The sequence below is a fragment of the Sylvia atricapilla genome, chromosome 17 (assembly GCF_009819655.1).
Source record: "Sylvia atricapilla isolate bSylAtr1 chromosome 17, bSylAtr1.pri, whole genome shotgun sequence".
In the NCBI taxonomy this organism is placed as follows: Eukaryota; Metazoa; Chordata; class Aves; order Passeriformes; family Sylviidae; genus Sylvia; species Sylvia atricapilla.
The window spans coordinates 13,017,859-13,041,337 of NC_089156.1; the positions used below are offsets into that span (position 1 = coordinate 13,017,859).

Here is a 23,479-nt window from a genome sequence, read left to right on the forward strand (position 1 = left end):
TTGTCTTTTTGAATCCTTTTCCTTTGCTCCTGAGTGCCAGGTCTGACACCCCCAGTAACCCCCCTCCTGTCTGCAGTTACAAGAACCTGGAGAAATCCAAACCTGCCATGGAAACGTGCTGGTTTAATCAGGATTTTTATCACCTCTTTTGTTTCTGTTCCCCAAGTGTCTCAGGATGCTTTCATGGTTAGGTGCAGGGGACTTCTGGGAGGTGGAAATGAGGATTTCTCTGTAAAATGTGGGATTTGAGGGCGTTTAGAAGGAAAGATGAACTGGGTGAAATGCTTGGATCCCACAGTTTCCTGCAGAAAATTCCCGTTTTTCAGCTGGGAGGAATGGTCTCAGATCCCTTCCCTGCACACTGGGAGTGGAGCTGTGGCTGGGATGATTCTCTTGTGAGAGCAGAAAATGTTTCTCTGCTCCATGTCACCCACTAAGGGTTTCATCCTGCTTTGTTGGAGGAATGTGATCCTCAGTGCAAGTAGCTGCTTCTTAATGAGATCAAAACCAACCAGTATTTAGTATTTTAGTGAATAATCTAGGGACCAAGAATCCAAACCTGGGTGTGCCAACTTCCATCTGACTTCTCTGCCCCTTAGCCCGTGCTCACCTTTCAAGATTTGTTTCGACTGGCAGCATTTCTAATGAGAAATGCAGCTTTCAAAGCCAAAAGGACATTTGTCTTCTTTAGTTCTCGAGGTGCTTTATTGTGAGCCTCGTTATGGTTCAGTTGAAGCTTTTGGAGTTTGGGGACAGTGTTGAGGCTGGAAGGGAATGAATGGAAAATGCAAAACAGAAGGAGATTTAACAGGACAAAGTCGTTCATGTGGTTATTTGGCAGTTACAGGAATTAAATGTGCCCAAGAAATTCTCTTCTTTGACGGTATCATACAATAACCATGCCAACGTAAAATACTGATATTCCATCAGTGAGGTTTATTTATGCTCTTGTTGTAATAACTTTAAAAATGCTATGAAAAAAAAATCCTTTATTTACATTAATAAGGCCACTAATATTTCCTGGCTCTGCTGAAGTTATTGCTTTTTGCTGCTTAAGGAGAGACGGTAATTCAAGTCTATAAGCTCGAAGGAAAATGGGGAGAGGCGTTTCTCTGAAGGGAAATGAAGCTAAAAGCTCTGAGGAATTATTTCTAGCCCACATCAAATCCAAATCTCTCCAGCAGAGACGTTTGCCAGTGAGTGTTGAGGGGGTCTGTTCTGAGCACAGACATTTTCTGAGGCAGCATTCCCAGGGTTTGCCTGTGCTCCAGATGGATGGGATGGCCAAGGAAGATGAATCAGCTCTGCCCTGCATGGCTGAGGTTGGGAGAAGCTCCCAGAAAACAGAACTCTGCCGGGAGTTTGCAGGCAGCTCTGGCAGATGCCATTAATCTTGGAGGAGGCAGGAGCAGATGGGAGCAGTCAGAGTGGGTTTGTGGGGTGAGATGGGCTGAGGAGAGAACAGCACAGCCAGGACTCAGCCCCTGCCTGCCTCTGCTCTCAGGGCAGGTCATTTTATTAATTCTGTCTGCTGGTTCCTTCAGCAGGCAGCAGGGTTCACAGCTTTCTCACCGAAAACGCCATCCACAGCCTCTGAAGCCTTTAAATGCAACAGAAGGGTTGGTGTGCTCGTGAAATGCTGAGCAGTAAATATTTTGCTTGTTTGCTTCTACTTAAAATTGAATCTTGGAGGATTTACATGGAAATTCTATCAAGTACCAATCTCTGTTCAGCCTTCCCTACGTGTTTTGGTGGTGTTTTTTTTTTCTTTCTTCATTAATTTGAAAGCATTTGGGAAAGGGAAAGAGCCAGTGTTTCCTAATTGGCTAACATAAAGTGGAATTGCTAAATCCATATGTAGGCACCAGACTGTGCTTTGTTTCTTAATGGGGCTAATTTTGCTGAGACCTGAGGGACCTGAGCATCACAAATCAGGTTGCCTGTGCAGGTATTTTCAGTTTAAGAGGCTGCTTCAATTCTCAGCTCTAGGGGCCTACCAAGGGGGCAGGAGTTACATCTGCATACTTGGGGAAAACCTTGGAATTGCTGCTGGAATCCGAGTTATTTTTTTATGATAAGAACATGTAGCTTTATATCTTGGGAAATCTGAATTTCTCTTGCCCAGATTTTCAGTCAGTCCCAAGCAATAAGAAAGCCAGAAGGAGTAAGTCCATTGCTGTCACTGAGTTGGTATCAAGCCCTTTTTTTGAAGATGAGTTGGACTTTCTTTGCTTTCTGTAAGTGTTACTGAGAATTAAATTTCTCACCTCTTTGCAATTAGCCTGGCATCAAATATCCAACAAATTTTTGTCTCCTCTTCCACCACCTGTACTATTGCTGGCATCTCTTCCCATGGGGAACCGTGTGAACTAATAATGAAAATATGTTTAAAGATACATTTTCCCACTGCTTGAGTTAGGCATTGACATGTTGATGTACCTTAATATATTTTGGTTTTATAATTCGAATAATATCACTCTCCATTACATAACCACCCTTTCAAAGACCCCAAGCCATTTTTTGAGCACAAGTTGAAGCCCCAGGGATTTATTTCATTTGGTTATTTTACTTTAGCTTCTACCTCCTTAGAAATGAGTGGCCTCAGGTAACTCAGCATCCCTTGGAGAATTACAGAGATGGTGCCTCTGTTGTGGGGTTACCTTATTGTTGGTAACAAACCTTCATCTGAATTCAGAGTTTTGTCATCTTGGTGTAATTGCAGTGAGGAGTTCTATGGTTTATTCTTGACCAGTTGATCTGAAATACTCTGTTTTTTTTCTTATCACCACTGCCCCCACAAAAGATGCCCGAGCTCTTGGTCTCTGCAGGTTTGGGAAAGACAGTGCATTGAAAATAGCTTAAAATCTTATTTCCAGCTCTTTTGCATTTGAAAGCTCTTGGTCCTGTAAGAATATTTTGTTTTAGCTCCCCTCTAGTTATCAGCATGAGAACTGGCAGAGGAGCAGAGCTGACAAAGGGCCCTTGGAGCAGCAGGACTTTTGGCAGCTGTGAGTTCCTGTGCCTGCTGCTCTTAGGGGAGGCTGGAGCAGCAAGGCACCAACCTGGCTGGGAGACATTTGCTCTTTACCTGTTCTGCTGTGGATTAAATGAGAACAGATTTTTGGCTCCGAGCATCTGAGCATAAATTCCGTCTGAATGGGAGGCGAGTTATGAAATGAGATCAGCTCTGAAAAGTAATTCTAACCACAGCTAATTTTTTTTTTTTTTAAGAAAAAGGACTATAAATTGCTACCTTTTGAGCAGCCAAGGAAAATTAGGGGCTTGTGTAGGCTCTGAGATTTTGCCAGATTCTGTATTGATTCGTGTTAAGTCTGGTTTGCTTGAAAGGGTGTTTCAGAGTGGGTGTGAGTTTTTTCTGAGTGGAGAGGATGTATGTTGTGTTCTGTACCTTAGGCTGGGATGGCTGCAGGTACAGAATGCTGTGTAACACCTTCAGCTGGATCCACAGCACTGACAGCACGTGTCTGAGCTGAGCAGACTCTGCTGACCTTTTGGCTCCTGGAGTCTCCATCTACGTTTTCTGTCGTGGGCGCTGGCTGTGCTGGGATCTGTGCTGGGATGAGATGGGAACAATGACCAGCCTGGCTGGACTGGATCTGCACCAGGCACCTGGAGGAGAGAGTCTTTATGTTTTGTTTGCCGAGATTTCCGAGCTGAAGGCTGCCAGCTGAGGAGAGGGCACAAGCAAACACGGATGGGGCAAGGAGGGAAATGAAGTGAGACAACTCATGCCAAACAGCCGTGTGTCACTGAGGCCAGTGCTGAGTGTGCCACAGGATCCTGCCCCGTGCCCCACGAGAGCTGTGGCCATGGGAGATGCCCTGGGAAGCTTTCCCAAAGTGCTGTGTACACTGCTGGGGCTCACAGAACACTTCAAAGCAGCTCTGGGAGCCCAGGCAGGCGTGCAGATCTAAAATACACACCAGTGTCCTCCGAAACTGCTGCAGAGGTTCCCACAGCTCTCCCTGCTGCAGGAATTCGCCTTTCCTGCAGTGTGATGTTGGATGCTTTGTGTGTCCCATCTGAGTTCCCATCTCTGGGCTCCAGGGTGGGGAGAGCAGCACACCTCTGCCCCACACCTGCCTTGGGGCAAAGAGCTGCGGGCTCCTGTGGCACAGGGAAGGGGAGGCTGGTTTTTGCAGCCCTGGCATTCCAGGGTGTTTATCCCGAGTCAGGACCGAGGTTCAGAGGGGGAATGTGTGATCTGCGGAGTGCCTCCGCTGGAGCTGGTTCTAATTAGTCATTTTTATGAGCTCCAGAGTCAGACAAAAAGGAGGAGCCCTCCCCTCGTGGAGTTTCCTGTTTGCTGGGTGCATGCAGAAGAGATCTGGCCCAGCTCTATGTTAATAATGAGCTGATAATGTAAGCCAGCTGAGAGATGTGGAGTTCGTCTGGGCTGCTGCCAGGCGGGAGGTGAAAGTTCAGGAACTGACTCATGTTGCCAAGACCTGGTCCTGTGGAGAGGCTCTGCTCATTAATAGATTGAGTTTCTCATTAGGGCTACAGAGCATATGCTTACAGCTTTTGGGTTGCAGGCTGAAACCCAATCCCAGTAAAAGCCTGCTGAACAGAGAGAGGCAGATTTACTGGTAAATAAAGGATTAAAGGAACACTTGGCAGGGTTGTTGGACTGGAAACCTGACTGGCCTTTGAAGATTTCTCCATATTGTAGATCCTCCCTTGAAATTTATACCACGAAGAGACGTGCTCTGCTCTTTACCGGAGGGCAGGAGCTTTCCGTGCTCTGCTCTGTGTCCATCCAGGGCAGAAGATGCTGAAATCCCTCTTCTAAATCAATGCATGCTATTGCCTTTAAGGTAAAACATCCCTTAAAAGTGGTTAGCTCAGAGGAGCCTGGTGGAAATGAGGTTTCCCTCCCACTCCCCCCTCACTTGGAGTCCTTCTCTGCACAGAGAACAAGACTCTGCATTAGTTTTCAGAGCGAGCAGCCCAGCATTTACAGCATCTCTAAAACTACTCTTGTTCTCTTTGGTTTTTTTGAATGGGAGCCTCCAGCAAACAGGCACAACTGCCTGCTTGGGTTACAGCCTGTGACGTTCCTTACAGCTGGCCATGAATGGACTTCATACTTGGCTGAACAGCTTTAGCAAACTGAAATGCAGACAGGTTTAAATAGACTTATAAAGGAGGGAAAAAAAATAAATATCTAGCAGTCCAAAAGCCCTACAGCTGACAAGAGTGTTAATACAGTACTTTGGGAATTCAGGGTGGCATTAGCTTTCTGGATTTTTTTATTGAAGGAAAAATGATCCCCAGTAAAGTTTTGGTTCTTGAATGTGGGTGATGTAATGGCTCTTGTACCACTCTGCCTTAGCTGGCGAGGGTTACCTGGGGAGACAGGGAGCCAAAAGGAGCTGCACGATAGGCTGCTCAGGGTGGTAAGAGTTTCTTTTCCCTTTCATGAATTGCAGTCCTTGCTTTGTTAGCTAATGAAGGAGACAAAAGAGCAGAAGTGGAGACAGCCGTGAATTTTATCGAACCCCTCTTCCAGCAGAAGGGTTTCCTTTGTTCCTGCCTGCCCAGAAGCCACAGGCATCTTTAATCATTGCTGAAATCCCATTGTCTAGATCCAATAGCCGACCACAGCTTTACTGCAGCCAGATGTCTGACAGCAGAGGCCTTCCAGCAGGGAGAAGGGATCCAGCTTCTGCCTTGCTCAGACTCGATGTGACCAGTCAGGCTGAGTTAGGTTAGTTCAGGAGTTGGATTTGCAGTTTATTGTGCAGAAGTGAGCTGTTCTTGTGAGTGTATGCACAAATAGATGTGTTTGTGCATGCAGCACCTTTCCTTGTGGTGGTACACACAAAGAACTATGTTATTTCTTTTACATGAATAAGAACGAGCAGAAGGATTTTTTTTTTTTTCTAACTCCAAAGCCTCTGTTGAATATCACAGAGCAAGATGTGGTTGTGGAGTCCCCCAGGAACTAAAATTCCCATCAGTGATGGAGCAGAGAGGCTTTCCTGGGGAAGGCTGCCTGGGGATGAGCAGCTGGGCTCAGTGTGGATGGATCACACGTGTCACCAGAGCAGTGTCACAGCTCCTGCCTGGCCCTGGGCACAGTCCCAGCCAGGTGACAATGGGGACAGCCAGGCCCTTCCAGCCACCCTTCCACCCTCACTGCCAGCGGAGCCCAGGAATGATGGAATTCCCTGATGAATTCAGCTTTTTCTCTGCTGTCACCCCATGCCCTGCTCCAGGCTCTGTCACCAGCACTGCTGTGGCTGCTGGCAGCGTGTGAGGGGACAGCAGACGTTGTATTGAGACATCTCTGGCCAGACACATCAGCCCCTCCATCCCTTAGAGGGCAGATAAAACCACTCCTAATGCTTAATAATAGAAATTTGGAAGAGATCTTATGTAAACATATTCAGTGAGCCTTCATTAATTTCCCGCAGGAGCCAGGCTGAATGAAGATGAGTTTCAAAGAAAGGAAGAAATTAAATTTGTTGTTAAGGACTGCACATGTTGGATGGAATTGTTGGAGGCACCGTGTGGTTTTTAGCTGTGTGAATTAGGGATCTGTGGCAGGGACGTGGGGGAGGAGAAAGGTTTGGAAGTTATATTAGGAAAGGATAAAAATAGCGCTTGCAAAATGTATAGCAGGGCTCTATTGCATTGATTTGCAGGGAGCTCTCAGGGATTCTTGAGCACTGCAGCACTTTGGGAGCACGACACGTTCAACCTCTTCAAAAGATGGTGCAAGTCGTTTGCTCTGTGCAGTTTTGTGGTGCTCAGCATAACAAACTGGCATCCATCCTTGTCATTTGTCTTTGCCAGGACTTTAGGGACACTTGAGAAGCAACAGGAAGGTAGGATTCTGTCTTCCACCCACTCCAGAAAATGCAGAATTACAGCAGAATGACTCTGCTGTACCTTCAGAGCTGCAGAGGCCAGCTTTGCCTTTGGCATTAATGCCCTCCCTGAAGCTGCACCAGACTGTTGCTCTGCTTGGAACACAAATTGAATCCAGATTCGCATCTTCCTCTTAGGCCTTTATTTTTGGCTTCTGCATGTGCTCCTTTTGTACGAACTTCATCTTGAAAAGCAGAACTTGGTCCCATTGGCTTCTGCATCCTAATTCCAGAGCTGGCATTGCCAGATGTGTTCTGCCAGACCCTTTCCTCAGGTATGGCACTGATGGAGTGGTTTGGCCCTTCCTGGGCAGGTTATAGTGAGACACTGGAGCAGATAAAAGAGACTTTAGAGAATGATTTCTCAATCATCTTCTGTGCCTTAAAAACAGAATTAAAACCACGTGTTCATCATTCTTCTGCTCCATTTTCTCCCTGTGATTTAGCATCCTGTCAGGTCTGCTTGTGTTCCCCTGGAAGATCCTCTCTTCTGGATCTCATCCTTCCTTTCCCAGTTTTGCCTTTCTCCTTCTCACTGCCAGCACCACTTGGTTCTCCCTGTCATTTTTTGCCTTCCCTCAGTTCCAGGGCTCACCAGAGAGCACCCAGAGAGCTGAGATGCTCCCACAAAGCTTTTGAGTCAAGACAGGACACTTGAGAGACAGGATTGGGGTTTTGGGGAGTAGCTGCTCACCCCAAGATCCACAGTGGCCTTTGCTCTCTTAGCAGCAGCCAGGGCACTCTAAAACCAGCCCGTGGAGGTGCTGGGAGCACAGAGACACCAAAGTGCTCCAACCATCCCTTTTGATTAACCCCTGGGAAAGAAGGTGTTTAAGCAGATAAATTTCCGCTGGGTTTCTGTCCTGCTGCTCTTGTGGAATGATGAGTTGCTTTGTGCTGTGTGACAAAGAATTACTGGGAGGTTAAAGGTGATGTGGAGTTCATTTCCCCACGGGCAGGGCTGTCCCCCACCCCCTCAGCCTCATCTCCCAATTAATCTTCTCATAAATCCTCGCTGCATTTTTGAAATGGAGATGATGAGCAGGGTTGTAGCCAGGATGTTGGGATGTTCTGGCACGGTTTAAGTCGCAGTTTGCATACAAGCAACTATTTAATACATGCAGATATTAAAAATGTGAGTGCATTGCATCTGTGAGTGCTCCAAATTCCTCCATGAAGCAGAGGAGGAGAACAAAGTAAAGAAGGATAAGTGGCTGCTTTATTCATAAATTAAATTTTCATATAAATAATAAACTTTGCTTTTTTTCAAGAAGCAGTTAAATATTTTTGGGGGCCGGGCCATTGCTGGTATAGCACATGGTGATTCTTCTGCCTTTTAGGAAACTTTATTGGTTTATACCAGTGCTGAAACTTTCCTGAGAGTGAAATTCTGCAACAGCTAATGCAGATCCAAGTCAGTACTTTATTTCTCCACGATTATTTGGATGTTTTACACCAAATGTGCAGATTCCTGGAGACGCCAGGCAGCGGAGGTTGAGGCTCTTGGTTCCCACTCAGGGAAGCTGACAGACTAGAGTCATCTTGGCAGCATTTGCTGCCTCTCCTTGCCAAGTTCATCCATCAGCAGCAAGGCTCTTCCATCCCCTTACCTTCCTTGTTTTGGTGCCTTCACCCCGTGCCCCTGTCCCTGCTCCTGTCTGCTTTCTGTGCTCGGCTCTGCTGGAACCTCCTGGAGAATTTGGTCACACTGCCCGAGTTCCCTGTCGAGATAATGGCAAAAAGGATTTTAGCTGTTGGATTTTCAGCTGCTGAGGTGGGATGTGTAGCTTTGGTTTCATGCTTGAGGTGTTTTGGGGTTTTTTTTAAGTTTTTTTTTTTTTCCTAGAAATTTTTTTTGTAAATAGGAGAAATGTTTTTGTAGCTGTAACTTTGTTATTCATTCTTTTTTCCTAAGAAAGGCTTCTCCTTGATGTCCCTCTGCCCTGAGCAATGGCAGTGAAGAGGTTTGTCTCTGTGTCACCAATCAATTTGGTCTGTGTGAAATAGTATTAAAAGAAAACACAAAAATCAAGGAGTCATTTTCAGCCTTCTGAATCTCGGGGTCTGTGTCGTTGTGGTGTAAAACAACCTCAGGGATGAGAGGTCTGGAGGGGTTTATTCCCAGCAGAGTCCAGGACCCTGGGAACAGCAGTCCTGGGATGTGAGTTGCCAGTTAGGAACATGTCAAGATGTGTCCTAGAAGTGTGTTACAAACCCCAGGGAAAGGCTGGCTCAGATCTGATTGATTTCCCCTTTTCAGCCTTTTCAGGAATCACTCACTGCCGGGTTATACCTGGCTCTTGGAGTAATTTCCCTTGTAGCTGTGTAATTCAGAGCCCAGTGGAGGCTGGGTCGCAGTGTGGGGCAATGTGAGATAAAGTCCTGTTGTTCCTGTTGCTGGCTGGCTTTATTTTTAATCACTACCTGTTTACAAGAAAAAAAAAAAATCTCTTTTTTTCTTTCTGGATGGCACGAGGAAAACCCTTGTAATTCATTTATTGAGTCCTCTGTGTCCTCCTTCTACACTTTCTCAGCTGAAAGCTTCATCCTGAGCAGGTCTGGGCTCTTTGGTACTCCTGGTTCTTGTTGGTTTTCGTGGCAGTGAAGAGTGCTGAGCAAATTGCCCCCATTTGGGCTCTAGGACCCTAATCTCTCTTTAAACAAGGAGCTGTGCAAAGCAATTCAGTGTCTAAACAGAGGAGCGAGCGCTTATCAGCATCTGACAGAGCCTTAAACAGCAGAGGAAAGCACAGAGCTATTAAAAACCAGAGCAGGAGAGACAGGACAAGGAATTGATTCATTGCCAAGGCCAGAACTTGTTCAAGTTTGTAACTTACATCTTGCATGTTCCCATTTTTATGACACTTGAGTACTTGAAAAAGAAAAAAAAAAACCCCAAACTGACTGTGATATTCGTGTATTTTGCTCAGGATGGTGTTCTGGCCAGAATTTAGAATGTTGTGGAGGCTTTGGTGAGCCATCCTGTTTGGGTAAATTTGACACATCCCCTGCAGAGAAGGGGATTGGAATGGTGATTGTGGTGCCATGAACATTAGGCTCCTTCAGCTGCGTGTGCTGAGTGGAGGATAAACAGCCCAGGTCCCTAAAAAAGGTGCTGGTGAAGGTAAAAAATACTGATCACATTGTCTGCTTTTTCCCCACTCTGTGGCTGCCACTGGGTTATTTTTGCCTGCCTTAAGGATCAGAAAGAAAACCCCAGAGGGACAGTGTTTTACTTGGCCTTCTGTGTGATGAACTCAACGTGGTTTTGACTCACAAATCCAATCGAAGTGAACGATATCTCCTCTCACATCACCAGAGAACACCGGGTCCTGTGCCTACCATGTGCTTTTGATGGAGCTGGCAATAAACTCCAGAGTCCTGGATCCTCCTCTCCTTTCCAGCCGTGGGCAGGGATGGGTTGAAGCCCTGTTTGCCCTGTTCTCATGGTGCTGACCCGATGGATGGCTGCAGAACCCAGGAGTTGGCCACCATGAGGCGAGTGGGGAAAGGCCAGCCCCTGACATTTCGTGTGCTGCTCACAGGACACTGACATTTGCAGCCTCTGGCCGGCACAAAACCTGAACCGTGCCTGTGCAGAAGGAGTTCTCCAAGATTTTTCTCTTAACAAAAGCTTTCATTAGTGGCAAAGTCGAGTTTGCAGGTATTTATCTTTGATTGCACGCAGCAAACTCGCTTAAATAGGTCAGATTGGGAATGTCAGCCCTGGGAGGGGGAGTGAATCCCGAAATCTCCGATGACCTTTGCATGTACACTGTTGTTTTACAGACTCTTAAGGTCATCAGCCAGTCTGAGAAAACCATTTATAGATTTCAGTCCTGAATGTCAGGCAGTCTTTGACTCACACAGCTCTGTGAATGGAGGGTCAGGGAGAAGATAGAGCTGTAATAAAAGGATGTTTTGCAGCCAAAGGATGGGATGTACAGAGCTGCAGCAAACATTGGAAGCTTATTAAAACACTGAAAATGCAGTTTTCTGAGAGTTCTGCCTTTCCAAATTACACTTTAAAGCTTCTCTTTCCTGTTGGTGAAAAGGCTGTGCCTCCCAAGCAGCTCTTTGTGGTTTATACACGTGTCTGTTGTGTTGGTAATCCCGAGGAAAATGGAACAACCTGACAGATGTTGGATAAGGCTTTAGAATGCAGAGGTCTAATCCTGGGTTCTAATCGATGCAGCTAAAACAAGGAGTTTTACATGTGGTTAATGACACTGCTGTGGATGGTGTGCACATCAGGGCAGGCATTCTGATCACCCTTTTAATTCTGCCTCAGTTCCCTGCCTGTGAGCTCCATCATCTCATCATGCTCTGTTAGAAATATTTTTTTTCCCCCATCACTCAGTTTCGGTGACCATCTCGTTGTTTTTGTGTTTCCAAGGAGTGCAGAGGTTCCTGGTGTCCCTTTGTTCAGTCCTTGCTTTGGGTGCTCCTCATCTTCCTGACAGCTCTGAAATGCCACTCTTCTGCCTCTGCTGGAGAGTGGGGCAAGTGTTCACTTCTGTCCTAAATCCAGGGCTGTCAGTAGAACTTCAGTGGAGATTTGATCTGTGGTAATATCACAAAGGATAAATTCATTAAGGGTATACTCTCAAAATGGGAGAGAAGTCTATTTAATGGAATATTATTGCAGTTTTTCATTTAACAGTATACTGAATGAATGAAGTTAATCTCTCCCACTGAAATAAAATAGGAAATATCTTCACAATAACTGATTATAATGGCTCCCAACAATCTTTTCAACGTGGTTTAATTGAACTCTGATCTAGGCTTGTGTCTACATCTGGGCTTAAAATATGTCTGGGTGATTAGCAGACTGTACTCCCATATATGTGAACAGGAATATCCCATCCCAGGTCAATCTGCAAACCACTGCAGGTACAAACCTATCCTTGGACTTCAGCTTTCAGTTTAGGGAAGTCTGGATTCAAAAAAAGAGCTGCTAAAATAATTTTGTTAGCATTAATTTTATTTGATGAAATTGCCCTCACCAGGTGCTCACAGAATGTTTGAGACCAGGCTGCAATTTCCCTCAAATGTTTGCTCTGCGGATTTCATTGCCAGATTCGTTTGCAGAGGTTATTTTTAGCTTCATGAATTGGTCATCAGAAGCGTTTGACACTTGACATTGCCTGTGTGCAATTAGTGCAGGAGTGTCTCTGACCCCTCCGAGGGTGAGGAAACAAATCTGATGGGCACAGAAACTGTGGCTCCTGCAGTCACCCTGCCATCCTGCTGGGTTTTGGAATCCTCACAGAACTGTAGTTTTTAAGCCAGAAGGGAATATGAGGCTCCAGTTATCCCTGCAACTTGTGCTGAAAAAAACCCAATTCCACCTTTCAGGGGGAATCCAGCCTGGCTGTAAAGACAGGGACGAGCCATTGCTCCCTTTGTTGCAATATTAAATCAGCCTCACAGTTCAAAATCTGCCCCATATCCTGAATTTGAGCTTGTCTGGTTTAAGATTCCACTCAGCCTTTCCATCAGCAGAATTTCCTATTTCTAGATGTTAAGGAAAGGGAACTTGGAGGGGATGAGAGTACAGCTGAGGTCATTCTGAGGTCTAAGGGAATGTATTTGCTGAGCTCTAGTTCTGAGCAAAACATTGCTACAAAGATTTCCTACACTGTGAAGTCACTGAATGGGACTGAATGTGGTGCTGGCACAGAAAATGAAGGGAAAATGAGGCAGCAAACATAGCTGTTGACTTTTTATGGTGAAGGAAACATCTGTGTTGATTGAGGTGAATCTTCCCTACTTTCATTCTTTCCCTGATCTGTAGTTCCTGAGCTGGAATTTGTGGTTTGCTCTGTGAGAGCAGGACAGGTTTGCAGAGGAATGTGGAGTCAGAGGAGAATTCAGGGGATTTTGTGAGGATGTGGTTGGTGTAAGGTGCTCACCTAGGTGGGAATGGGGTGTCCATGGAAGGAACAGAGATGGTCATTTGCAGCATTTTAGGTGATGGTGGTGCTGTGGATAATATTAGGTGGGGTTTGTTAAAGCTCTGGTGGCATGGAAAAGGAACAAAAATGAAAATCAGTATGGTGCAGCTTTCAGTTATAGCCACACTCAGGGATGGAGGAAAGGGAGTGGTAAAGCTGCTGGGAGAAGGAGGGAAAAGATCCTGCCTTAAAAGTTTCAGAATTCTTGGTGGGAGCTTCCAGGAGAACACACAGGCCCAGGGATCTGTTCAGCACCTTTCATCTGCTTTGTCTCCTGCAAGGGGCAATGATAAATACTGAATGTGCCTCTGAGGGCCAGGCAAGGTGCAGGGAGGGCTTCTCACATCACCCCTCCTTTGCATGGGCAGATGTCTTCTGCTCCTCCCTGTCACTGTAGGACACGACAGAGACTCCAAATCTTTCAGCAGGCAAAGAGCACAGAAAAAAGGCTTTATTGTCTAATTCTGAGTGCCTTTTATCAGGTGTTCCCACACAGACTGACCATGGCTGGGGAATAGGAACCACACCTCTCTGATCCCAGGGGTTAAACCAGAGAAACAGCAAAACACCTGGAGAAAGGTGGTTTGGAGAAAGGAGAGTTGTTGGCCAAGGTTGGTTTGAGAAGAAACTTCCTTGAGAAATTTTTCCTTGGGAAGAAGTCAGCAGGGTAAAAACCTCTCAGCCCCAGAAATATCAGGGCCACACACCTCCCTGAGTTCCCTGGCTCAGGACCTTCTGGCTGAGGGGACAGGCAGATGGTTGCCTTGGAGGCTCAGTGGCTCATCAAACATCAGGCCCTGAAGATCCGTGGCCATTGGCCAGTAATCTCCCACCCACGAGCTAAACCCTTAATTCTCTGCCCAAAAGAAAGTCGCTTCAAACCAACCTCATAAAAGAACAGCTCAAAGATATTAAGCTTTTATGACTGTTCCAGTGAATCCAGCACCCAGGGCTCCAGCTCCATGTGAAATAACCCCCAAAGAAAATTCCTCTTCTGCTGGAATCCGAGAAATAATAAGAAGAATACAGATCAGAAGTCACTGTTTCCCATCCAGTGAGCTCGCTGGGCTGCAGGAATTTGAGCTGCTCTGTCACACTGGAGCCAGTGATGTGCTTAGCAGATGCCTGCTTGGGTTCAGATGAAGTGCTGCAGAGGCATATGATGCCAGAAGAAGGATTAAAAAGTCACCAGGCTGTTAGAAAGAAGAAGTAATTACTTGTAAGCCTTCGCTTTTGTTCTTGGCTAATACTGGCTTTGTTTGATGGTTGTTAACCTCTTCCATGCAAGACTTCATCTCTGGGCAGCTGTAACTCCTGCTGGATGATGGAAAGGGATAAAGCATTTTAAAATGTGAAAATCTGTTCCAGAGCACCTGAAAAAAAGCACTGATGAGCAGAGCTGCTTTTCTGAAAATTAGTTTTTTCAGGTAGATAAAGTAAACACAGCTTAATGGTTCTTTAAAATAATAACTCGTGATGTGGAGCTCAGGAAAACCCATGGCATCTTGTTTAAATAGATTCTCTGATAAATTAAAGAACTTTGAAACTGAGCTGATCAAGCATACAGAAATGTTCTCTGGAAATGTTGGTAATTAATTATACCAGGACGTGAAAGTTATTGGGTAGAGATGGAGAGAACAGAACAAATCCCTTAAGTGATGGCCTGCAGTTGCTGATGCATGATGTTGAGATTCTAAAAATAAAATGGACAATTTAAACTACCAGTTTTATCAGTAAAAGGCTTAAAGTGCTTAAATAAATTGTCTAAAGTACAGCCTTCAGTATAGAAATACAGGAATCCATTATGTATGGTATGAAAGTGGGTGGAAATCATTAGACTACAATAAAAAAAAAAGGGGAAAAAAAAGTGAAGCCTTTTTTTTTTCCTTTTTGCTGTCAGTCTGGCCACATGGGCTTTGCTGTTTGTGTTCAGCTTATTAAGGCAGAAGTTGCATGACTTTTTCTCAATATTGGGCCAAGTCCTGCATACCTCATGCATGTGATTAACCCAGGATAAATGAAGTGCCTGCAAAAATGAGCCCACTGTCTGTCTGAGGATAATGTGCTGCAGCAAAAGTCCTGGGAATTGCACAAAACCAGCTGCTAAGTCTCAAAGCTTAGATCCTGACCAAGCAGCCCTTTGAAATCACAGGACTTCACTTGTCTCTGCAGCCTGCTGAGTGTGTTTATTTCTGATTTGTGTGGCTCTGCCGAAGGCAGAGATTCCCTCAGGAGCTGTGGGGCCACGTCTGGAGCATCCCTGCTCATGGAAACACTGCAGCAAACCTTTGTCTGTGTGCTCAAATCAATCCATGCTTCCCTTCACCAAGGGCTGGTGTGCTTCCCTTAACCCCAGCCCTCGGGGCTTTGGCTGAGCTGCAGGACACCTGAGAGAGGAATTCTCAGCAGTGACCAAGCCGAATTCAGTAGCCAGACTGGCCACCAAGAAAATGATTTCTTGTCTAGCAAACCCGGTGTTTTAATTTAAAAGAGCACTGGCATCTGTCACGTGAGGTGTCAGTGGTTGGTTTTTGCAGGGGGCTGCAGGGAGGGCAGCAGGAGGTCAGTGAAGGGGCTGACAGAGGAAACTCCTGCATCATGAGGAATCCAAATTCTTGTTCTGCTGCTGCTGCACCAAGGAAATCTGTAGGTTTTCCTCTTTCCTTGCAAGGCCCATGGTCCAAAGTGGGTCTTTCTTTGTTCTTTTAGAAGTGTTAGAGCACTTTGGGATGGAAGAAAGCTGACAGACTCAGGTCAGGGAAATCAGTCAGCTCACGAGGTGGCATTTATTTGTACCATCTTTTTTAGCAGAATTAAAATGTGTGCCGAGGATTGGAGGGCTGTAACTGGACTAAGCCAATATTTCATGTTTTAAATGTGATTCTGCCCGACAGAGAGGGTGTTGTGCTGGTAATTCCCTCTTTCTTCTCCTATTTTTACCTTTTTGTTTTGTTTAAACTTCTGTCCAGTCATGGCAGTTTGCTCAGTTACAAGAACAATTCCCCCAATCCATGAATTAACCATGAGTGAACACATCTTAATTCCTTATTTCAAATTTATGGCTGCTGTCCTTTGAGAGTTCTGATTTCCCCCTCCTCTACATTTGTCTCCTTCTTCCCTTAATTACCTCACACCTGCCTCCCAAAGCTCTTCCCTTCCCTGCACTCTGCAGTGGGCTTGTCTGTCAGCAGCCAGTTGGTGTCGTGACGGGGATCGATTGTTTATTCATTACTGGAAAACATTTAATTACATTTGACTGCATAATTAGCACGTTAGCAGCCAGACATGGCAGGGCAGCAAATGTCATTTGCAGAAATCTCCAGCCTTTTGTGAGGAAGGTGGTGAGACTTCTCTCTGTGGGTGTTTTGGGGTCCTCAGGTGTTCTGAGTTCCAGATGAATTCTGTGTCGTCCTTATGGTTACCTTTATTCTTTAAAGGGCTGGGCCTCCACAGAACCTTAAATCCTGATTCCCTGAGAACACTGGAACTGAGGGCAAGCTCTTCAATACTCAAGAAGTCCAGCTCTAGATGCCTTTACCTTGTGTACCTATAGCCAATCCCTTCAGTAGGAGTAGAGAAGAGGGGTTTGAAAGCTGTGACACAATCAATATGTATTTTAACTCTTCTCCACTGTTATCTGCCCTAATTTAGACAATACATTTTGCCTTTCAGCAATGTGTTTGTTAATCTTTAGGGGAAAACATTTAGGTCAGAAGGGATCTGATGTGTAGCTGAAAGCTGAAATTGGCCAGCACGTGCTGATTCTCTCTGTGTGAATCTTATATATCAGTCCTGGTGGAAATACTTGTGGATTGTGATGCCCATCTGCATTTAAAGGACTTAGGAAATTGAGATACTGTCAGTATTTTACCACAGAGACGTGCACTATAGTGCCAGAATAAATTCAAGGTTAGTTGACAGAGTGAAATGGTTGTGTGTGTGTGAGTCCTCAGAAAAGAGCTTTGTCCACAGAGCAGAAATCCCCTTTGATCCTGTTGGTCATTGGGCTCTCCTGACATGCTGCATTTTATTTTCTTTGGCAAACATAATGCAGGAAAGAGTTTCTATATCTGAAGGTGTAGCTGCCCTGTAAATACTTTTTGCATGGAATAGTGCTTGCTCCTGACTTTTCCATGAAGTTGTGCTAAATGTCCCTTTGAATCCAACAGCAGAGTTGGTCTAACTCACCTCTTCTTTCATCAGTGACGGAGTGTCGAGGGGTGTTGGACAACAACCAGCGATTTTCCTCGTTGCCGACGTACCTCCCCGTGAGCTACCGGCTCTTCAACGCCGAGACGTCTTTCTTCCTCAAAGAAGCCAACCAGGACTTCATGAGGAACTCCAGCCTGCAGTCCAGGGTGGAGTCATTCTTCCCCTACAAAGCCAAGAGGCCTCCCGTGTTAAACGCCAGCTACGGCCCCTTCTCCGTGGAACAAGCCGTGCCCCAGGACCTGCTGTCGCCCTCCAGCTCTTTCGGATCCGCCAACAAGTTCACCTACAACTGGAAGCTGCAGGCCTACATCCTGAGCACCAAGATCTACCTGAGCAAGCCCAGGGTGCAGGTGCTGTTCTACGTGGTGGGCAGGGACTGGGACGAGTACAGCCCCGCGGAGCGGCTGCCCTGCCTGCGCGTGTTCGCCTTCCGCGAGACGCGCGAGGTGCGCGGCAGCTGCCGCCTCTCGGGGGACCTGGGGCTGTGCGTGGCCCAGCTGGAGCTGCTGCCCGCCTGGTTCAGCCCTCCCGCCGTGCCCACGGGCAGGAAGAAGGCGGCGGAGCAGCTGGAAGGGAGCCCCGTGGAGCTGTACTACACGGTGCAGCCCGGGGATGAGAAAGGCGAGTGCACGGCCGAGGATCTCCGCAAAGGGAACGCCATCCGGCCCGGGAAGGAGGGCGTGGATGAAAGCATGGCTCACCTGCAGAGGATCGGCTCCGTCAGCCTCCACAGGGGCCAGGAGGCCTCCCAGCTCACCGAGCTGCGCCTGGACGGCAACGTGGTGGTGTGGCTGCCCTCCAAGCCCGTCAAGCAAGGGGAGGTTGTGAACGTTTACGTGACCATCGCCAACAACTCCACGGTGGATCAGTTCATCCTCAGGTGAGGGGCTTGGCCGGGCACGTTCCTGACCTGGGGACACACAGAGATGTTGGGGGTGTGGGATGAATCTCGACGGGTTTGAAGTTGATCCCATCTGAGCGTTGCTCCTAGACATGGAAATATCTTGTTTTCCTCTTTGCGTGCTGTGAGGAGGGCTGAAAGCCCCCGTCAGCGGGAGGTTTTTAGCCGTTTGTCACAGGCCCACAGCGTGCAGCAAGGTACAAAACTGCTGCTTTAGCAGGGCCCTTTCTGTGCCACGGCAGACAGCAAGGCATCAGAAAACTTCCCCGCTTTATGGCGCTTTTAAAACCAGGTTTTGATTGCACAGGCATGGAGTTGGAAGGCAGAAAAACTTCAATTACCTGCTTTTCTGTAAGTGCTCTGGCAGAGCTCGCCTCTCCCACACACAGCGTGGTTTTGTTGGGAGAGCTCTGTAGGGAGGGTTTAACTATCCACTTGCAGTTAAGCAGTGTTTGTCTTTGGCAGCACATTTGTCCTTTAAATAAAGCCCAAGGTGTTTGATATTGCTGCTGCCTGCAAGGGACTGTTAGAAGTGAGTGCCATTATTTTGGACAGGAGTGGGAACACAGGAACTGCCTTACTGGGTCACATCACTTCCCTTTTATTTTCATTTTTAGCAGTTTCCCTACCGATCAGATGAAAATCCTTTGAGGATGACAATGACTGGGAACCTTGTTAATCACTGAAAAATTTGATGTATCTTTTTTTAACTTGTTACCAGGCTTTAAATTCAGTGGAAATTTCCACGGTGATAAGCAACAATTGCTCTCTAAAGCCTCAGGGAACCAGTTTCCCAAAAGATTGTGCACATGAAAGAATTTATTTCTAAGGCTTATATGAATTAGATTAATACATAGTTGACAACCACCGAGGAGAATAGCCTTTAGAGCAGGAAGTGTCGCTTGGCAGATAAAAGGCTTTTACTTGAAAAAAGGCGGATTTTAGTCATCCCAGAACCGTTGTGGTGTTTGCAGCTTTGGTTAAATTGGTGAGATAATCTCCCAGACACCTGTTTACTGAGTGAAACCTCGGCGGCAGAAGTGTTTTCTGATGTTGTTCCTTCCCTTCTGTTGAAAATCCCTTTACACAAAGTAGAAACAGAACACTTCTGCCCATAACAAACATAGCTGTGGCGAAAGGAGAAATCCAGAGGCAGAGAACTGGAGGTTTGGTGGGGGATTGGGAGTGGGGATCACTCTCAGAAGTTCCTCGGCACTGCCTTTATTTTCCTGCAAAGCGAGTTGAAGATAAACAACTTGTTGCAATCTGGGGCTGTATTTCTTTGCTCAGAAATGAATCTGGCTGGGAGGTGCAGGAGACAGAGGTGGGAATGTGAGATGTTGGTAATTTCCTGTGTAACTTGCTGTTATGGACAGAGGATTGGCTTTAGGTTGGGAACATTTATCTGGGATGCAAAGTCTGGCTCAGGGTGGTGTATTGGTGGTTCTGTGCCCGCACAAATGCAGAGCTCATTTCTTCACCTGGCAGTTGGAGCTCAGGCTGTGAATACTGTAAATACATAAGATACAATAAACAACCAAGACCAAACTCTGCATTTCCCGTGCCTCTCGTGGTGACCTCAGCCAAGGTAAAACAGGCAGGACTGTCACAGAGGAAGGCTGGTGGTGGAGTTTCCCAGTTCTCTGGTGGAAATTGCCTTCAGTGCCACCTCGGAGGTGTGGAAGGGCGTGGAGAGTGAGGCAGGAGCCCGTGGAGTGTGTGTGCCTCAGAAAGCACATATATTATATATATAAATATGTATATTTATACATAAGCATATCTATATTTCTATATTATATATAAGCAGTGCACATGCTGGGGCTGCCTGGGGGCTCCCTTAACCTTCTCCATTTGCCTGCGTGGAGAGAGCTGTGTGCTCTCATCCTCGTGGGTTCCCAGCACAGCCAGCCCTACATCCTGTGACATGCACTCACATTTAATCATCCTAAAGAAAAACACACCACACATTATCCCCGGGCGCTGGGGGCTTGTTTGTTTTCTGCTCCTTGTAGATTTTTCATTGAGGTATTGCAACATGCAGAGCTGAAGCAAACAGCATGTGATCATTGCTCGGGGGGGTGGGAAATAATAGCTACAAATCTTCTCTGGCAAAAGGGAAGCAGACTGGTCTAAATGACCTCATAGCCACAAATCATGGCAATTGAAAGTGTGGTTTTAAATTGTGTCTTCATTCAGAATTCTGGTGCTGTATCTGTGAGTTTATCCGTGTTCTTAAACTGTGTCTTCATTCAGAATCCTGGTGCTGTATCTGTGAATTTATCCATGTTCTTAAAGTGTGTCTTCATTCACAGTCCTGGTGCTGTATCTGTGAATTTATCCATGTTCTTAAACTGTGTCTTCATTCACAGTCCTGGTGCTGTATCTCTGAATTTATTCATGTTCTTAAAGTGTGTCTTCATTCACAGCCGTGGTCTGTCTGTCCATTTATCAGCCCAGGTGCACCAGTGAAGTCCAGGAGGGTGACTGGTGTGGCAGGGAGTGAGGTGTGTTGTCAGGGTAGTGCATTAATGCTGTGAGAGCACCTTGTGGATAACACAGCTCCTCATTTCTCGCAGCCAGAGAGCACAGGGCTGTTGTGGGAACAGTTCAGACCGTCCTGAGAGGTTGTAGGTGCTGTTCCTGTCCTGCTGTGTCACCTCTGGCAGGTCTCTACAGGCATTTTCTACCTGCAGAACAGAAAAGGCAAACAGTTGGTCACAGCATCACCCTTGGGAGTGTTCAGTCCTGTTACTGCAGGATTTGATTTCCTCTCATAGGAGGGGTTCCAGGTTTGCCTTCTGTTACCAACAATAAATTGAATGGGAAAATCTTGATAGAAGAGCTGAAGGAATAGAGAAAGGGGAGGAAAATAATGCCCTGCTTCCCTACCATTGGATTTCTGGGTTCCCAAAAGAGAGATAAATTAAACTTGCTGCTGGTGGTACAGTAAGGAAAAGTACTATTACCTCTAGCAATTGGTAAAGTATGAACAGGAGGAAAGAAGCATCAGTATAGGAAAGAAAGTATGAAAAACCCAGCAGTTTTTAAAATTAACATCATGGAGGTCTTGTGTCCTTCCAGAGCTGCCACAAATTGTTACCACTGGCTTCAGCAGAGCTACAGGACTGATTCACCTCCCCAGGTGCTGTTACACTCTTCTCGACTCTGAGGCATCATTTGGGGGTATTGTCTGTGAGGATTAGAAATCAGAATCCTTAGGGCACGACCCTGTTCTCGAGTGCTTTCCTGAGCTGCCTCACACCCGGCAGGCTGCAGAGGAGGGAAGGAGCCACAGCCATACTGACAGGAAGGGATTCTGGTGGGGTCGGCTTCCAGAGGGCTACAGGGAACTGGGATTGCTGGGCTCCTTGGAGGTGAGGAGGAGACTGGGGAGGACTGAGCTGAAGGCATCAGGCAGCTTTGAAAAGACTGTCCTGTGTGCACTGCTTGGTTTGTTCTGGAGCTCGAGATGCTTCTCCAGTGCTTGACCACGAAGGGACCCTGCCAGCTGTTTGCCATGCCACATCTGCCTTGGCAGAGCCAGGAAAAGGTGTGGGAGTGCTGGGTGCTGCTGTCACCGCTGAGTTAGAGCACATCAGCTCTAACTCACTCTGCAGGGTGCTGAACCAGCACATAACCTCATTTACAGGAGCTGTTGAGCAGGATAAGTCAAGAGAAAGAGGATGGAGTTGTTACATCCTGATTAGAGGAAGGAGGTGGAACACGGTTGTGGGTTTTTTTTCTTCCCTTCAGGCTTCTCAGTGCAGATTTTGGAGTGCAGCTTGCTGCACCTGGAGGGGTGTAGGTTTTAATCAGTGCTGCCTTTGTCCAGCAAAAAAATCAACCCAACACAATGGATCATTAATTAGGAGCAGTAATAAATCTACAAATTGGATGAGGATAAATGCAGTGAGGAGAGCTATTAAGCCCATGAGCTGGGACAGCTTTTTCCATTGCAGTGCCTAATGAGTGCTGACAGCAGGGCTGTGCTGGGTGGGGCTGGCAGCAGTGCAGGACCTGCAGGAGGATGCAGGTGAAGAGCAGCACCAGAGGTAGAAAAGTCATGTTATGGTCATGACATCTGTGTAAGTGCTTGGGAGTCTCAGTATAAAATGCCAGTTTTGAAGAATTGGTCATGAAAAAGGGGCACATTCAGCACTGACTCTGCCTGTTTTGCATGAAACACTTCTTTGAGCCTCCCTAGGGAGAAAACCTCTCTGAGGAGCTTGGCACTGCCCTCAGCTGTACCTAAAAGAACCAAAAATAGCAACATTTTTAAGCAGTTACTGTTTACTTCTACATAGTGACGTTTTAATCTTAGCCTGTGATGAAATAACAATCTGTATTTCATTGCTGGTTTGTTAGTTCTTGACACTGCAGCGTGGTGCCACTGTGGCAAACACAAGTGACGTTGTAATGAAGAACTGAAGCTGAAGGGTATCAAAACATGAGCCTGAACCAGAGCTGGAATCACTCTGAGTTTCGTGTTAACCCAGAATTAACCCGTTATTACAAGTGCCAAAAGATGTGATGGTTTCAGGTTGACACCCAGAATTTGGGATGCATTATCCCAAGGATCTGTTCTCCACAGTAAATGAATGCAGTTTTTTCAGCTCTGAAGTGACGTGTGTTTTTAGACTGATTCATATTTAAAACCAGCAGAGCCTGGAGTGAAATGAAGAGAGACAGAGGAGTTTGGTGGGATGCTCTTCTGGCTGTACATCTGCATCTCCAGATGGGAAGGGAAGAACTGCAACAAAACATTTTCCATGTCCTATGCAGCTTTGCATTGCTGAAACGTTTAAGAGTCATTTCACTGCACAAAAGCATTGCAGGTGACATCTGAAGGGAGAGGAGTTTGAATCCCCTGGACTTGGTTTTGTTGTCTCATTATTTCAGGGTATATTTTTAATTAGAACCTGGAATTGTTTGATGGCATTGATGGGGCTTCTGAAGCCAGTCCAGAGTTGCTTTGCAAAAATGCCCAGATCTGTGAATTATGACTTGAAGGGGTTTTATGTATTTCATCGATGAAGGTTTATATACTTCACTGTCTGGTGTTCAGCCTTGTGAAACTTTAAATCTTACTGATTTTTATTTTTTTTTATTTGCTTGTTTTACTTTCCCTTCTATAGAATGATTAGTAACAATTCAGCTACATGTCTGCAGTAGAACAGATTATTAAAAGAAAAGTGCCCTGGGGGGATTATGGTTTTAGCAGAGAGGTACAACAGCACCTTGCAAGCGCTTTGTAGAGATTTCTGCGAAGGAAATTCAGAGCAGTGGTGCCATCAGTTTGGATGTTCTGCTCCAGTAAGCAATGGGGGCAGTCTGCTGGAGCACTCCTAATTACCATTTACTGGGGAACGTGACACTCTGAAGGGGGAATATTTCCCAAAAGCCTTTGTGATGTAAAAAAATCCACTCCTTCAAAGAAGGGAATGTGTTAATGCTATTTTGAGAGGGTGGCAGGGCGCTCCAGTGTAATTTCATTAGCCCTTAGCAGGCACTTT

At 46.2% G+C, this 23,479-nt stretch overlaps 1 protein-coding gene across 1 annotated transcript in view; it reads left to right on the plus strand.

Moving 5' to 3' along the window:
- TMEM132C (transmembrane protein 132C) overlaps positions 1 to 23,479 on the plus strand; it is a 186,830-nt gene that overhangs the window by 45,918 nt on the left and 117,433 nt on the right. The window contains exon 2 of the mRNA XM_066331806.1: positions 17,057 to 17,945. Coding sequence (XP_066187903.1) covers positions 17,057 to 17,945 — 889 coding nt within the window. The remainder of the gene's footprint in view (positions 1 to 17,056; positions 17,946 to 23,479) is intronic.